General features: G+C 41.8%; 3 protein-coding genes across 3 annotated transcripts in view; all 3 read right to left on the bottom strand.

Moving 5' to 3' along the window:
- Window positions 1–568, bottom strand: part of LOC109479475 (agrin-like) — a 12,895-nt gene extending 12,327 nt beyond the window's left edge. The window contains exon 1 of the mRNA XM_019781440.1: window positions 543–568. Coding sequence (XP_019636999.1) covers window positions 543–568 — 26 coding nt within the window. The remainder of the gene's footprint in view (window positions 1–542) is intronic.
- A 5,137-nt stretch (window positions 569–5,705) lies between these two features.
- Window positions 5,706–8,243, bottom strand: LOC109479479 (four-domain proteases inhibitor-like). The gene is made up of 4 exons (XM_019781443.1): window positions 8,129–8,243; window positions 7,158–7,296; window positions 6,437–6,649; window positions 5,706–5,901 (listed from the first exon to the last, which is right to left on the bottom strand). Exons 1-4 carry the CDS (start codon window positions 8,169–8,171, stop codon window positions 5,808–5,810), a joined length of 489 nt encoding a protein of 162 aa, XP_019637002.1. The 5' UTR covers window positions 8,172–8,243; the 3' UTR covers window positions 5,706–5,807.
- A 622-nt stretch (window positions 8,244–8,865) lies between these two features.
- Window positions 8,866–17,238, bottom strand: LOC109479574 (four-domain proteases inhibitor-like). Its single transcript, XM_019781564.1, is given in 7 exon segments — window positions 8,866–9,115; window positions 9,555–9,755; window positions 10,425–10,569; window positions 13,534–13,583; window positions 14,306–14,506; window positions 15,323–15,467; window positions 17,098–17,238. Coding segments are annotated over 7 exon segments (888 nt in total). The 5' UTR covers window positions 17,141–17,238; the 3' UTR covers window positions 8,866–9,012.
- Between the last annotated feature and the right edge of the window lie 555 nt (window positions 17,239–17,793).

The raw sequence follows: 17,793 nt of genomic DNA, 5'->3' as shown, positions 1-17,793 counted from the left end.
AGAAAAGGATGAACCTTAAAATGATAAAACAAGGAAACCCATTCTCTCACTTCAGAGTCTGAACTCTCCGATTACAATATAATCATCTGTATTTATATCTCTATAGCCGGAACCAGGTTTCAGGAACATAGACGGCCAAGCTCAGCCAGTTCAGAAGTGTCACAAACACATCAACATAGAGTCACCCGGACACTTTGTTTTACTTTTGCACTGTAAGGATTTTGGACACTGAATAAGACTATTTCCTGAGAGTGGTGAAGGAGGCTATTTACATCAGGGCCCATCATCCTTCACTTAACCGCGACGGGGACCGACATTGTCTACCAGATATCTTTGACCCAGTGTTAACGTCACATGTCAAAGAAGCCACGTGACAAGCCTCACTGGGTCAGTGTACTGAAGAAGACCAGAGTGACTGGTCGAAAGCTCTAGGTGAGAGAACATTTTGTGTTGAATCTAAAGTTTTAACTCTAAACATTTAACTACCAACACAGATGAACTTCTATGATTGAAGCTATCCAATGATGATGTTCCTACCGTACTTTAGAGACAGCGAGTTGCAGAACATATTAGTTGAACGAACCTAAACATGCAGTCGTCCAACTCTAGGAGGCAGCGGTTGTCGTAGGTCTGCCCGTTACTGCCGCACACTGGATCGTAGTGGTCGTTACAGTGCGTATTGCAGTGCTCGTTTCCAGGGTTGAACTGCCGCTTACGTTTCTCGGGTACACCGTTACAGGGGCCATTATATGCCACGGTGATGGTATGGGGGGAGTCGGGATGTTGAGCACTGAAAGAACAAAAGGATAAACAAAGACTTCATATAACAGACTTTAATGATGATTAACAAAAAATATATTTACAAACCATAAAAAGAAAGGACTAGGAATAGAAATGCAATAAAAATATGAAAAAAAAGGCTATAGGAACAATTTAAATGGACACGATAGTGATGAAAAAGTATTTTAACACTATGTCCTCATGGTTAGTAATTCTAAATGTGTATCCTTTTGTAATTATTAAATATATGCGAACCAATAAACAAACAAACAAAACAAACAATTAAGAAACATGAGACACAATTCAATGGCTTTACGACTATACCACAGATAGGTCTTAAGGGTACCCGGGTAAGTTGATTGGCAGTCTAAACTACCCCATCCCACTTGGAGAGGTATGCCCACTTAAGGAATCTCACCAGAAACTCTCAGCTTGCAATGTCCCTGTCGTTCCTGCCTGTGGAGTTTTTATTCATACTGACTCTTAGGCCACGCCAATTTAATTTGTTGGTTCTCGGATTTTGTCAGAAAAAACATGAAGCGACAGGGGAAAAAAAATAAAAATAAAAACAGGTTTAGGCATCCTATTATAGCCCCAAATGGTATGATAGGAGCCATGAAGTCAACACAAAAGGTTGTGTTAATATTCAAACAATAAATTTTGAACTTTTAATCAAACCACTGCATTGATAGATGGAAACACTGCAACAGCTAGGAAGAAAAGGACTTTCCACAACTGTTGGGGGCAAAATATGAGCATTTTTGAGTTGATTCAGAACCAGAAACGTTTTTTTTTTTTGCAAATCAGGAAAAAATGAAGAGGCGAATCCGAGAACCAACAAATTTAAAAATTGGTGTGGCCTTAGGTTGTGGCAAAAAATTCCAACATAAAACTTCAATTTCGAACAAGAAAACTCCAGCTCCAAAAACAGAGGTTTGCAACAGTAGAACGTACCTGAACTGGCAGGCGTCCAACTCCAGGTAGCAGCGGTTGGTGTAGGTCTGATGGTTACTGCCGCACACGGGATCGTAGTGGTCGGAACAGTGCGTCTGGCAGTGATCGGTGCCGGGGTTGAACTGACGCTTACGGTTCTGGGTGCCGCATGGGGCATAATGGGCCAGCGTCAGGGGCTTGTAGTTCCACTGGCCGGAGTACCTTAAAGAAAGGAGCTAGTTAGAGAGGAGTTAATGGAAAATAATATGTTTGCACTGGTAAGGGCTGGGTAGTCAGCTTGGAATTAAACTAGAATGTATGTAATAAGCCATACATGTGGATACTATACGTTGAGGCATGTATACGTAGTCAGTTTCGCTAGAGCACATATGAGATTATATCTGAATTGAATAACAGTAAGTTGGGTTAAGGGGAATGGCGATATTTTGTAACCGTAGATTAACAGGAAGGTCAAATCGGTACCACAGAGTTACTGCAAGCCATTTGTAAGATGTAGATGCGTGCTCTTCCGGCCATGACCTTTTGTTTTGTAACTAGATGCGTACAAGGACGTGCGCTTGTTGGAAGGAGAGGGATAGTGTAAAAGCCATGACATCCGTTATGATAATTAGTAGCTGACCATATGCAAAGAGCTTGGCCAAGCTCAACAATAGTTCTTCTTTGATTGGTTATTCTCACTAACCAATCAGGACCTACCTATCCGCTAATAATTATCATAATAAAGGCCGTTGCATGTTTATACTCACAGCGTGGCGTCTTGGCAAGCGGCGGCCTCCAGCAGGCACGGGTTGTCGTAGGTTACCCCGTTGGACCCGCAGACCGGCTCGATGTTGAACGGGCAGTGTTCCGGACAGTTATGCGGGTTTCCTCCATTCTGTCGGGCAGCCAGAGACTTAGCCTGGCAGCCTGGAAAATGAACATTAGAAATCAGATCTAAACAACAGTTGGTCCAAACGAAAACCTCTTAACCACAGTAAAAGAATGCGAAGGATATGTTACATTTATTGCATATGTTCATGCACATGGGGCTATATGTTTGCATTAGAGTATAATGTTAGATTACTCTGAGTAACAATTACATACTAGAGTAGGATAGAAGGATAAAAGTAAATGTCTTAGGAACTACTAAAAATACATCTATCTAATCTAGATATGAAGAATTTCTCTCTCTCTCTCTCTCTCTCTTTAAAACAAGTGGAGATGAATTCACATAGTTTCTCAACTGTAAAGAAAATGGAAAATGAAGTGATATGGTCCATGTTATATTCATAAGTCCATTTCAAAGAAATTAGGCTCACCGGAATTTTCAACCAAAACAGTAGCTGTTTCAGATACATACCTGATGATGACCGAGAGATTTTGGTCGCAAATTGCCGTTAGTCTAATTTCTCTCACAGGAGTTGGAGAACAGTTTGACTTTTGACCATGTCAATTTGACTATCTGCCACCTGTCACCAAGAAAATACAACAGCACAGAATGAAATTGGCTGGTCACCCCATTAGACACTCTGAAATCCCTGCAGTCCATCTGGTTCTTTGGGAGCCTACTGCTAAGGGGAAAAGAGGTAGGAGGAGACCCAGAGTCACCTACTTAGACAATCTGCGATGTGACACTGACCTGCATGATACCAACGAATTGCGGAGGGCCATGGAAGACCAAGTGCTATGGAGGAGACTTTCTGGATTGGTCCGAGTGAATGAGTGAGTGAGTGAGTGAGTGAGTGAGTGAGTGAGTGAGTGAGTGAGTAAACTCACACCCTCGAAGTGTCTAATTTGTGGCTCTTATCGCCCATCTGGCGTCCCTTAGCGTTGCTACGTGTTATTCTAACTACAGGTATGTTACCAAAATACCAAGCAAAAATGATCCCGTGGGGTCGTGTGGCGTAACTGCAGAGGGTTCGTCTCGGAACCAAGAGTACTGTGTTCGAATTCCGCCATTCCTCTGATGTTGTGCCATTGGGAAGGGCACTTTACACTTTCCTTAAGCCTCGGTCACAGCCCTCCGTACGTGCTTTTTGTCCGTACGTTTTTTGGGAGGCTACGTCTGCTACGTTTTTTTTACTGAAAACGTGGGGAAGGAGTGGCATATCGACGCACGTCACTCGCACGTCACTCGCGCAGTTTCGGAAGGTGTAAGAGTGGGGTCTGCACGCCACGTCTGGCCGTGAGCGGTTGCGTGCATCGTACGTTGCGCAAGTGGTAAGTGAGTTGTATGTGCTTACAACGTACGATCTCTGTGCGATTGCAACTTTACCGTAAGGAGAGCGTACTCACACGTGCGTCTTTCGTACGGTACGTACGGGGCACGTGCGTCGCCCGTACTCGCACGCACGGGTGGTGAATCCGTAGACCGCACGCAGAAAAAGTTTTACGTGTACTTAAAGTTCTACGGCGTGTCTGCGTGCTCCCAAATCCGTAGGATTCCGTACGGAGGCGGTACTCAACACGCACGGATGCCCTACGTTTGCCCACTTTTTTGCACGTAGACAGCACGCAGAAGCACGTACGGCGGGTTGTGACCGAAGCTTTACTATTGTATTGTCCTCTGTACATTGCGGCATAAAAATAAGTTGCCGTCACCACATCTTGTGATTACATGTTGGAATAATTTTTTGATTTGCTTACCAGCTATCAGAATAGTAAAAATGATTTGCTTACCAGCTATCAGAATAGTAAAAATGATTTGCTTACCAGCTATCAGAATAGTAAAAATGATTTGCTTACCAGCTATCAGAATAGTAAAAATGATTTGCTTACCAGTTATCAGAATAGTAAAAATGATTTGCTTACCAGCTATCAGAATAGTAAAACTGATTTGCTTACCAGCTATCAGAATAGTAAAAATGATTTGCTTACCAGCTATCAGAATAGTAAAAATGATTTGCTTACCAACTATCAGAATAGTAAAAATGATTTGCTTACCAGCTATCAGAATAGTAAAAATGATTTGCTTACCAGCTATCGGAATAGTAAAAATGATTTGCTTACCAGCTATCAGAATAGTAAAAACATTTTCCTTACCAGCTATCAGAATAGCAACGAAGACCATCTGCATGATAGCCATGATGCCCCTTGCTGTTGTCTGGATTGACTTCGATAATAACACAGTAGCCGTACGCGTAAGTTTTTACAACAAATTGGCTTTTTTTTTGCTTGAAGAGCCTTACTTATATCAGTGAATTTGTTTTGACCGTGGCTTTTTTTGGCACTGGAAGCAGGATGTGGCCTCGTTTACACTCGAATAAATATCCGTTTTTGGCTGCGCCCGTTTACACACACCAATATAATGTGTCGGTATGGCCTTAGCTTGATATATTTGTTCCGTAAGTATTCGTTTGTTCCCTATGTAACTTTTACTAAAAATAAATGCAATTTATATTTAGTAAAAGCTATAAGGTCTAGGACCCTTAATCTATGCTGAAAAGACGTGGTAACACTCATTGTACGGTCGTCATACATTCGAGTCTGTTTTTTACATAGTCGTTCACAGAATAAAATTCAGCTATCATGTAATGCCGAAACGATAGCGGTAGATTCATTCGGCTGTTGGTTCTATCACAATTAGCCTGAAAATGTCAGGACTTACTAATCTCCAAGCAGATCCCTATCGGTGGCAAAAAGACAGTATCAAATTGGCCAGGCAGTATCCATTAGCCAGAAAAGGTCCACGGCCACCGACGTTGGTGGGGGTAGCGACAAAAAAAAACAAAACAAAAAAAACAAAAAAAAAAAACGGCCACATATAAAAAGGTAACGATCATTCCCCCACAACCTCTGCTTGGAGAGTAAGGACTTACGACCTTCGACGAATGTCACCACAGCCTAGCTCAACTTTTATGGCTACCTTTGTTGATCTTTCATACTATATCATTATGATAATGTTTTGTCAGCTTAAACTTGTTCATAATTGTGTTCAGTCAGTCTGCGTAAGGTACAGAGACAATGGTCTCTGAGGGAGAAAATACGCAAGATGCTGATCTACGTTTTTATTCAAAGAATGAGAATTCATTTCATCCTTCTTTCATGACACTGTTGTCGAAGTCACCCTCTGGTGATGAAAGCGGGATGACAATTTAGGACACCATCAAAGGCTCGAAAGGCTCAAAAATGCCGCCACCATTGCAGTCACCATGGTACGCCACGGTGATAGGCTCCAAGTTGTTGGCCCTGAATTTTAAGCAAACATATTAAACGTCAGTCTAGAAGCATAGTTTTGAGATGGAGGACAGTTTAATTCTCACTGTACCTTTCCTTGGTTGAACAAAAATGCCTTGAGCAAACAGCTACAGCACTATCTATTACTACTACTACTTCTACTTCTACGACTACATGCACAACTACTACACTCCTGGTGCTGCTGCTACTACTACTACAACTGCTTCTGCTTCTGCTGTCACTACTACTTCTACTACTACTACTACTACTACTATCACTACTACTACTACTACTACTACTACTGGTGCTGCTGCCACTACTACTACTACTACTACTACTACTACTACTACTACTACTCTACTACTACATAATTACTACTACTACTACCACTTCTACTACTACTACTACTACTACTACTACTATTTCTACTACTACTCGTTGCTACCACTACTACTACTACTACTACTACTACTACTACTACCACTACTACTACTACTACTACTACTATTACTACTTTACTACTACTACTACTACTACTACTACTTACTCTGCGACGCAGGAGGCGGCGTTGAGTTCGCACATGTTGCCGTACGTCAGGCCGTTGCTGCCGCAGATTGGCGAGTAGTGAGCCGGACAAATCATCGGGCACCCTGAGTTCAAATCCCAGAGGTCGAACTGACGCTTGGCGTCGTCCCTAACGGATCCGCACGCGCCATGATAGGCGGTGGTCAAGGGTTCGAAGTCGGGCTCGTTAGAGAACCTTGAATTAAAAAAAATTGAAAGGTGACATTTGCAAAGCAAAACGGTTACCTTCACATAAATGGCCTAGACTTACAAAGTACTGCTCTGTTTATTCTTAATCAAACACGTACACCGACTCCCTTGCTACATCATGTAACCCAACACTACAGCGTGTCTCCTACAACACTAGTTACCATGGAGACAGCCGCCTGATCCAGGTCATTGACCTTAACGGAAGAAGAAGCTGAGCAAAAACAATATGCTTTCCTTCTCAGTGATTCAACTTTAGGTGTTGCTTTTCGTGTGTGCTGCTGTTTCAAAACTGATATAAATGTTTATGACTTTCAAATTCACGAATATTTATGAATTTTTTTTCAAAATGCGAGACAGTAGTACGAGACTACAGCCGAGGGAATGCTGGGTAAAAATCAAAATGGCCACTACTCTTCCCATGATGCCATGCGTTCCTCGTCTTGCCAGCACACCGCCATCTTGCTGCCCCCCTCCCCAGCTCAAGTTTGACTTACTGTGCGGCGAGTTGGCAGGCGGCGATTTCCAGCTCACACTGGTTGCCATAGGTGACAGCGTCCGACCCGCAGACAGGCATGTGGATGAACGGACAGAAGAACGGACAGCCATTCTGCCGGACGGACTTGGCCTGCGAACCTGCAATGGAAAGGGGATGGGGATATTTTCATAAGGTTGGTGAATGATTGCATAGTAAAGTTGTTTATTCACAACCACTTGTTAAACAGGGTTCGACTTTTCAGTTGATATTGCAATATATATTTCATACAACAGTACTTTACATTTGGGATCTATCTCAAATAGGTTATACATATCTCACTACTTCACGTTAGGTACCGACTTGTTAGCGTCTCTCAATATACCGATCCTGAGAAAAACTATGAAGGTATCCTTAGGACGAACATGTTACATGTATTTGTTTTCTTACATATTTAGAGAGTGACGTTGAGCTAGGTCTGAATTATCGTGAGAGATCTACCATCTGCTTCTCTGTCTGTTTTTGACATAACTATTGTCTAAAGATGCGCCATATGGCTACATTTTTTCCAGTGATGCACTGTCTGCTTTCCTGCACATGATTTTTTTCAATCAATCAATCAATCAATCAATCAATCAATCAATCAATCAATCATTCAATCAATCAATCAATCAATCAATCAATAAGTCAGTCAGTCCTCCTTCATATTTTAGGGTCAACTAACTGACTAACTAACGAATACATCAAAGCACATACAATTCGTGCATACTTGTAACGGTCTTCGCACAGTGCCGCGATTTGAACTTTTTTTTACAAAATCTGGGGGAGCTTTTGCTGTTGCTTTTTTTCAAGCATTTGCTTAGCAAGTTATGGGAGCATCTTATATCCAGTTTAGATATCAAGCTTCAAGTAAAATTTTCTGGCAACATGATAAAAGAGAACTAATGGAATTTCTAAAATTTGAGAGACAAATCAAATGATATAGTACTGTACCGGCCAACAAGACGGCAGCCAACAAACACCTCAGGATGACCATTGTTAATGTTGAGCAGTTTCTCAGTGAGTGGTATAAAGCACTAAATGTTAACTCGGTGATTCTCAACAGTTTTGTGTGACCAACGTTATGATAAAATCTCACAGGATATGACGCAAATCCGACTGATGACGGCAGCAATATGTTTGCTCTGAGTACACGGCAGCGTTCTCGACTCGGAACCAGAGGCCCCGGGTTCGAGTCCTGACATGCCACCGATCTTGTGCCCTTGGGAAAGGCACTTTACACGACTTTCCTCACTTCGCTCAGGTGTAAATGAGTATTGTACTGTCCCTGTGTTGGTGGCGGCATTAATTTAAGTTGAAAAAACTTGAGTGTGCCGTCACGACGTCTTGTGATTGCATGTTTCGGAATATAAAAAAAAAGATAGTGCGCACGGCTGTTTTGTCAGTACGTCAAGAAACCGCTAGGGATCACAAAAACATGTTTTCTACTATTATCATGGTCAAAATCGTTCGAAATCAAATGATCATTTAAATACGTTAAAATGAAAAAAATAAGGAGCATCATCACGGGCATGCCTGCAGACGACGTATTAAATTACATGCCGATTAAACAAAGAGAATCGTGTGTCTTAGCTGCGAACGCGAAAACCAACTGACCACAATACTCCTACAGGAGGGATATACCTCCTTCACAGAGTAATAAGGCCACAAATAAAGACTGTGACATATTATATTTTCCTCGAATGTCGTTTATTCAGCAGAATTTGAATTCCCGCAGCGTTGTCGAGGTACGTTTGTATATGGTTGACTGCAGCGCCACCTAGCAGGTGGAGCGTTTAGGACACCATCACTGCAGCGCCACCAAGCGGGTGGAATGTTTAGGACACCATCACTGGCCCAATGTCCGGAAAGAGCATCCCCTCCCCATTGCAGCCGCCTTGGTGTGCCAGGGTGATCGGCTCGGAATCGGGGTCGTTGAAGCTAGGATTGAATATAAAGAACGTACTTAAAAACGTATTTCTTATCTGCAGTTTGTGTCAAATTCAAAAGCACTAATTAGACACTGAATTAATTCATTGTTTACCAAATGCTGTTTGGACGTAAAACACAAAAGAAGCATATAGTCAGTAAATATCACGCATGATCATAGGCTGGAATACATCGGATTATTCCCTACTCACTATTGTCCGTTCTAGGATGATCTCCAAGCAGGTCATGCGGTGGCAAGGCCATTGGCCAGATCTGTGGCAAATGGACACTACTCTGGCCAATGGATACCGCCTTGCGACCGTATGGTTTGCTTGGAGATTATTCTATAAGTCACCGCTGTCCCTAGAAACGGCAATAGTACGTAGGATGGATTCCAGGCTAGCACGGTTATGATGGCAGTGTACTAGAAATATCCAACTGCAGTACTTACGTCGCCATGCAGGAGGCGCTGTTGAGGAAGCAGGAGTTGCCGTAGGTTTGACCGTTGCTGCCGCAGACCGGAGCGTGCTGGAGGGTGCAGAACATCGGGCAGCCGCTGGCGGAGTCCGTAAACTGGCGCTTCTCGGTCTTCCTAGCGCACGCGCCGCCATGTGCATAGATCAGCGGCTCGAAGTCAGCCTGATTGGAGAACCTGGGAAAAGGGAAGAAAAATGCATCGAGCTGTATCGCAAATGCACGGGAATTCCGCGGTTAAGAAATCTCACGCGTGCGTTACCTCGTATTGGGCCACACTATATTCGTGACACACCAGGAAGCAAATATACCAATGGACAAGGTTCTCACAGGAAATCAAACCTTCGGGAAGTATTTAGAGTTTTTGGACATTCAATTGCATGATAACGAAAGAGATACCCTTTGCACCCAGTGTGACGTCACACTTCAGTGAAGCCACGTGACAAGTCTCACTGGGTCAGTCCACTGAGGAAGACCAGAGTGACTGGTCCAAAGCTCTAGGTGAGAACGACTCTCTTGTGTCGGAACGAAAGTTTTACTTTAAACAGGTTGAGAGCTTGTGACCAGCCCTATGTGGGTATCTCAAAAGCTGTCTTGAAGAAGCCACGTGCACATTTCTTTCCACTTTCAAATTCTAATAGGCAGAGAGAAGGCTTGTACTACGAAAGACCATAGCGACGATACGACAAGGCATTTACCGGGCCATTTCTGTTCGTTCTACACCCATTTGTATTTGGCTACCTGTCGAGTTTGGGTGTGGAACGGTGAAGAAAGGGTATGGAACGAAGAGAAATGGCACGGTGAAGCCTTGTGGTATTGCACCTATGGTCTTTCGTATTGTACTCACTGTACGGCCAGCTGACAGGCGTTGACGTTGAGGTCACACATGTTACTGTAGGTCTGGCCGTTAGACCCGCACACAGGCATAAAGATCAGCGGGCAGAAGCTCTGGCACGTGGTCTGTCGGCTAGCCAGGGACTTCGCCTGGGAGCCTGCGACGAGGTTAATCGACAGAGAGAGAAATGAACGGAAAGAAATGGTACGGTGAATCCTTGTATTGTACCTATGGTCTTTCGTATTGTACAGTTAGCCACAGGGACTTAATTTTATGGATGACATCCACGCGCGCATTGATTTTCGCCTGTCCTAAAAAAAGAAAAAAAAAAACTCGTCTAGCCTGGCTCTACGCCTGGGTAGTCCATGGTAGTTAGCGACAATACGGAGCCTGTGGTAACCCTGGAGGATGGCACCGTTCCAAAGCTCCACAGCTCAAGAACTCAGTACATACGTGCAGTGCCGATTCATAAATTCCGCAAAAAGCCAGCATGTGCCGGCTTGTCGTATACGTCGCTATGTACTGCCGCAAATTCACAATACCAGCTTTGTATTCCTGTGGTTTAGTAGCATTTTTATTTTTGGCCGGAATTTTTTTTTATTCGCCCGCGCGCACTAGTTTGGGGTCTTCAGAGGATGTCATCCAGAAAGTTAAGGCGGTGTGGCCTTACGGCTATCGCGACCATCTGACCCCGTATCCGTGAGTACATGAGAATCGTACCAGCTGTTTTTAACGGCCCTTTTCGACGTGACGTATCACGGTGACCGCGCCATGTACCATATGGACACGCAGTATTATATCGATGCGTTCCCAATTACAATAATTACAGATCGTTTTAATATACTTTCCGCCACCAACAATAGTATAATATGCTGTCAATTGAGGTCTGACTGTCAGTTCAGAAATACGTATTTTAAAAATGTGTATAAATTGTTGTATGTTTAGTGTTTATGTGGTTTTATGTTTGTACTGTGGGGATAACCTGAAATAAAGTCATTCATTCATTCATTCAATGCCAACTGTACTATAATGAAAAGTGTAAATTTTTATCATTATTATACCACGGTTTGATTTTTATTTATCGATCGTTATGCGTAGCAAACCGGGGGTTATAGAATTAACGTACCACGCATTATGACCAGTATGGTCTATCGAGAAATATAACAATCGAAATAGTTGTTGTGTATTCTCGTATATTTAGCTATAATCTTGCACTGTACTTTATTTCTAGTTCTAAAAACTCGAACAATTACAGTATTCAGTAAGTGGATATTTCTGCAGTGAGGCCGAAAATACAGAATCATAAAAATGTTTCAACATTATATTCTCGCCTACCCCATTCGGTGACAAGTAACGTTCATACACCCATATATATATCTAATTAAATATGTTGCGAGAAAAATATTTCTAACGCAGTAAGCTAATATACTTACATACATTATCAATTTTAAGTGCAGAGATAAAACATTAGCTTAGTAGAGGTAGAACTTTATGTTAGCACAGGTTTTAAACCATTTTTCAATACATTCTGTACTTGTCAGTTTGCAATTAGGCCTCGGGCCTGAACTTACAATAAAGATATTTATGATAATATTGGAGTATAGTTTTAAAAGTACGAAATAAAAATGTAGGAGAAATAAGTATGGTACTATACCAGCTACAAGGAAGGTGACCAGGAAACACAGGATAACCATTGTGGTAAAGGCTTGTCCAAGAGGCAATGGAGAATGAAATATGTGAACTTGTTTTGTTTTTTTCTCAACACTGGTGTGTGTATTGTTACGCCGTAATTTATATATACTCTATTCACACAGGAGGTGACGTAACCAGCAACAATGTCAACAACTTGTTGTTACTCTCTTGAACGGTGACGGTGGGAGATTTCGTCTTCCCGCCACTTTTGATGCACTCCTGACGTCATCACGCTTCCGAAGAGTCAGCGATTGCATCACACATCTGACGAAGGTTGACGAGATCGACCGAAAATTTATGGTGAGTTCCCTTTCTTGTGTGGGAACAGAGTTCGAATTTTACAACTATGCCAAGCTTTAATTCAAAGTTGTTGTTACTTCTGCATGTGTGCGAATGTGTTGTTTTGGACCTGTTTTTTATTTTTATTTTATTTTGTGCGTGTTTGTGCATGTCTGCAGGTATGGTATTTTGTGTGTGCAGTTTGTGAGCACTTGTTTGTGCATGTGTGCGGACATGTTATTATGTTTACCGAAGGGAAACATTGTTTTTGCTCCATTTCTTCTTCATCTGTTCCAAACACTTACCTCTGACCTGGCCAATGGCCTCTTTTGTTGACGTCTGTCACCATAGTAACTGGTGTTGGGTTACATAATGTTGCCATTTCATAGTAGGCATTTAGACTCCTGTCACCATATACATGTATGTGAATATGTTTAAGTAAGAATTAACAGGGCAGACCATGTCCGAAGGTAAACATTATGCATTTGCTTTGCAAGTGTTACTTTTCTAGTTTTGGGTGTGTTTTGTTAGAGCTCCTGTGCATTTTTGCGGGTGTGTTGTTTTGGGTGTGTATTTGTGGGTGTTTATTTGTACATGTGTCATTTTCTCTTGTGTTTTCTTGAGTGGGCACGTGTGCGGATGTGTAATGTAGTTTTGGGTGTGTTTACTAGTATGTGCGCGTTTACTTAGGCAAGTATTTGTGTGCGGATGTATATATATGTCAATTTGGGTGTGTTTTTGTGAGTGTTTGTGCGTGTGTGCGGATGCGTAGTTATGGGTGTGTTTGTTTGTTTGTTTGTGTGCGTGTTTGCTCGTGCATGTGTGCAAATGTTTAATTTTCAATCAACGTAGCACTCCGTTCTGTTGACAATTCCTGTGTGTCCACTATCAAAAGTTCTTTCATTCATTCATCTATTCATTCATTTTTACTCATTCCATCATCTAAATGATCAAGAATGACAAAAAAAATTGAGGACTTGGATGCATTTTATTATTATATAAGCGTCTTAAACATCCCCTTATTGCGAGAAGAAATCAAAAAGAAGTTTTTAATGCGATACACGAATGTCGAGCGTTAAAAGTATACGTGTCAGCGACGCCGCCTTGCGGGTACTGCTGGTAGGACAACGTTGGAATTTGTCCGTTTAGCACATGCCCGGGTGAGCGAGGGTGATGGGCTCAGCCTCGGGGTTGTTGAAGCTAGAAAAAGAAGAAATATGTTAGCATGAAAGTTCATCTGTGTTGGTACAAGTCATTATGAAACAAAGACTAAACTTTAACTGCCAACGCTAACTACTAAGAATTGGGACTTATCCCAAATTTTCGGTTGACTGTATCAACCTTGCTGTTTACAAGGGGTTAAAATCCTTAATTCTGAATAGGACTTCTTTGCAAGAGGAGTGAAGGAAGCGGTATACCTAAGAGCTCACAAACCTACTCAAAACAGAGACGGGGGGGCGACACAAGTTATCTGACACGTATTACCCACTACTACGGCCACGTGTCTCTGACGTCACGGTCCAAGAGTAGACGGGCCCATTCCGTGAACAAGGTTGATGGAGTCAACCGAAAATTTGGGGTAAGTCCCAATTCTTTGTAGTAACTTAGTGATGACAGTTAAAGTTTAGTTTTTATTTCATAAAGAAATATGTTGTCAGACAATTGTATGTGTAATCTTTTAGCAAAAACATAGATTGAAAACATTATGCAGAATGTCATGAGAATCGTTGTGAAATTATACAGTTTATATTGTCACAGGATTACAAAGTTAACGTATTTCCAAATCACGAGATCAAAAGCGGAAGTTCAACTGCAGTACCAAAACAAGCCATCAGGGGTGAAATATTTAGAACACTGCAACTCGTTCGTATAAAAAATGTGGTTTGTCGATAAAACAAAATGGCGACTGAAAATAAGGTTGCAGTTCTTACCTCGACATGCAGGCGGCGCTGTTGAGCTGGCAGGTGTTGCCGTAGGTCTGGCCGTTGCTGCCGCAGACCGGGGCGAACTGGAAGGTGCAGAACGTGGGACAGTCGGCGGCGGTGTTGATCTGGCGCTTGTTGTTTCCGCACATCCCATTGTGGGACACCGTCAGGGGCTCGAAGTCAGGCTCGTTCAAGAACCTGAAAGGATGGAATTAGTGTTGGCGTCGTCAAACTTCAGAAAAGCCACGTGACAAACCTTGCTGGGTCAGTTTACATTGAAGAAGACCAGAGTGACAAAAGCTCTAGGTGAGAAAATTAACCTTTTTGAGTTGGAACAAAATTTTTAATGAAATTAGAAGTGGTCGCTTTCTTCCCATACTGGTGCGGTGGTGGTGTTAATTTTTTGTTTGTTGGAAGTGATTTTAACAGACTACGAACAGGGAGTTGTGCTTCGGATGGAGTGTTGCTAAGGAGGGAGTTTTGTCGCGTATACCACTCCGCGACATACCTTCCTTAGCGGCAAGACTTCCTCAACACCGTAGAGATACCGACGAGCCTTCGATGGTCGGTCTACCAGGCTAATTTCGTATTGCAGATGAATTAGGCCACACCGACTTAATTTTATTGATGACATCCTCTGAAGACCCCTAAACTAGTGCGCGCGGGCGAATAAAAAAATTCCTGCCAAAAATAAAAATGCTACTAAACCACAGGGATACAAAGCTGATATTATGAATTTGCCTCAGAACATAGCGACGTATAAGACAAGCCGGCACATGCTGGCTTCTTTGCGGAGTTTATGAATCGTATGTACCGTTATCTTGAGTCGTGGAGCTTCGGTAGCCTGGGTGCCGTTCTCCAGAGTTACCGCCGGCTCCCTATTGTTGCTAACTACCATGGACTACCCAGGCCTAGAGCCAGGCCAGAGCCTCGGAGGACGTGATCTTTTTTTTTTAGAACAGGCGAAAATCATCCGTCAAATTAAGTTGGCGTGGCCTTAGTTTTGGTACTCACTGGGCGGCCAGCTGACAGGCCTGCACGTTCAGATGACACTCGTTGCTGTAGGTCTGTCCGTTAGACCCGCACACAGGCATGAACACAAACGGGCAGAACGTCTGGCACCCGGTCTGCCGGTCCACCAGCGACTTCGCCTGGGAGCCTGCAACGAGGTTAATTTTTTTTAAGACATAAGACATAAGAAACCTTTATAAGCATGGACAGAATTTGCAAAAGTCTGAATTATTGCTAATTTACAAATACAATAATATCACGGAAGATTAAAAATATTAAAATAAATCATTCATATACATTGACATTCAGTTATATATCATTTACAAATATTCAATTTTTTAAATTATAAATATACATACATATTTAAAAATTACCGGAGGAGTCAATAGCCCGTATATTTTGGTAATGTTAATTTTGTGCTCGCGCAATATTGTAGTAACTACCTTTTTAGTGTATAGTGCGCTCTCTCTTGCAAAAAGACTAGACCCGCACATATTCTATCCGCGCTTGGTGATGACGTTACGTAATATGCTAATTCAATCGTCGCGCGCTACCGGGGTCTCTACTGATTGGCTGGTACCATCCGCCAATCAGCAGAGCTTTTAGTTTTGGCCAATCAGCGCGCCTGATTAAATTCTGAACAAATGTTAGAATGACACGTACAACGGTAAAAAACAAAGACAGAAAGAGTCAGGCAAAAGAAAAAAAGGCACAGAAAGATTTCGTTTTTTAAGACAACGACGAGAAAAAGATAATTAAACGAGTAAACTTTACATTGTAGATGTAGCTTATAACATACACAATGTACTCGTACCGTAAACGGTCATTTGTATTTATTATGGCTGGTTATTTCGTCATCCAAACATCAATTTCGTCAAATAATTGCAAAAACATTGCGTGTAATCATTTTACGGTTAGCAAATGTTAGCTTTTGATCTAAAGCTAACACAACATGTCAAACATATGTTTGCGTATCTGTATTGCGTAGTATGACCGGTATAACACTACGTACATTAAACAATAAATGAGATAATCACTACTTTTGTAGATTAATTTGTTTGTGGAATGTAAACATAACAACGGATGAGTTTTCTGGCGCCAAGGCTTCTACGTGAGAAACCTACCAGCTTTTTTTAAAGCCTAGCTAGAATACCGACAGTATACACATTTCCGTAACGGCTTGCTAGCTTGTTGCAAAGCCAGACAGTGCCTGGCAACCGAGACTAGCTTTTTCAGAGCACAAAGTTTATCATTCAGAATATCTTTCTGTCATTATAATTATGAGTCCATTTTATGGTCAATTAAAGAATTATGATTTAATACCTACGACTCTGGAAGATAGTATTTTCAACTCAACATTTGCTTTTGCAGAATTGCATCAGAAGAAATTTCATACGGTACAAAATGTAAAAAAAAAAGGGAAAAATTGCTTTCTCGTTCGTGTGCCTGTGAAGCTTATGTGTTGTGCTTAGAGGTGGTTATACCCGCTATACAGATACAGTCAGAGATACTGCTACTACTACTACTACTACTACTACTACTACTACGAAGACCTTCATTGCATGACAATTGTAACGGATACAACCTATGGCAAAGTTAAATATGATAGTTGGTGCTAACAAAATCTAACAATTCTAAAAGGTGACAGTTCTAACTCTTCTAAGATACGTGATCTTTGCAGTTCCAAATCGCATAGCATAACTTGATCAACCATGGGTCTAACAATAGCCATAAACAGTCAATGCAATAAAAAGACGAAAGACGATTCAAAACCTTACCGGCCACCACGACTGCCACGATCAGGTACTGAAGGAAAGCCATCTCTTCTTAAGATGCCGGGGATGTCGTATCGATCTGAGTCGCGAGAGAAAAGTCTCAAGAATTGTTCTTTCAACTAATGATCCCCTAGTGGCCTCGCTACGCGAATTTATACCATTCCGTATCACACTCAACCATCAGTAAGTATGCTGACCTCATCCGGTCCGCTATAGCCCGTGTATTTGCCAACTGATTGAATGTTATTGAAAGTTCGCATGACATTTTTAAGAAGCTATTTGCTTTGTCATTTGGCGGGGCAGGAGTTCGGATATGAGGTCATCTGTAGGGTCGGTGCGGTTTTGTGAAGTCAACGAGCCCTTGACATATTTTTTTATGAATCATTGGGTTCTGCAGTTTTCTTGTCAACAGATACCAGCTAAAACTTTTTTTGAGAATCATTTTTTATTATGAATCATTGGGTTCTGCACCTGTACTTATATATATATAAATATACAATATATTGTGTCAAAAGACACCAACGAAAACTTTTTATAAATCATTTTAGATGAATCATTGGGTTCCGAAGATGTCTTTGTATGCATGTATCTTTTTCAAAAGATACCAACTAAAGCTTTTTTGCAAACTTTTCCAATCATAGATTGCAGTTGCAGTACTTGCTTGCTGTATTTTTCATATTCTTTGTATGTTTATGTAAT

The sequence above is a fragment of the Branchiostoma belcheri genome, unplaced genomic scaffold (genome assembly GCF_001625305.1).
Source record: "Branchiostoma belcheri isolate BF01 breed outbred unplaced genomic scaffold, Haploidv18h27 scaffold49, whole genome shotgun sequence".
In the NCBI taxonomy this organism is placed as follows: domain Eukaryota; kingdom Metazoa; phylum Chordata; class Leptocardii; order Amphioxiformes; family Branchiostomatidae; genus Branchiostoma; species Branchiostoma belcheri.
This window is presented reverse-complemented; position numbering and strand designations above follow the sequence as displayed.

Bases quoted from the DNA above. Each gene is read 5' to 3' on its own strand.
- LOC109479479 (XM_019781443.1), bottom strand. From the start codon at position 8,171: ATGGTCATCCTGAGGTGTTTGTTGGCTGCCGTCTTGTTGGCCG. The intron at 7,297-8,128 runs GTACAGTACTAT...TTTCCATTGCAG, and splicing joins GGCTGCCGTCTTGTTGGCCG to GTTCGCAGGCCAAGTCCGTC. The intron at 6,650-7,157 runs GTAAGTCAAACT...TTTTAATTCAAG, and splicing joins GCCTGCCAACTCGCCGCACA to GTTCTCTAACGAGCCCGACT.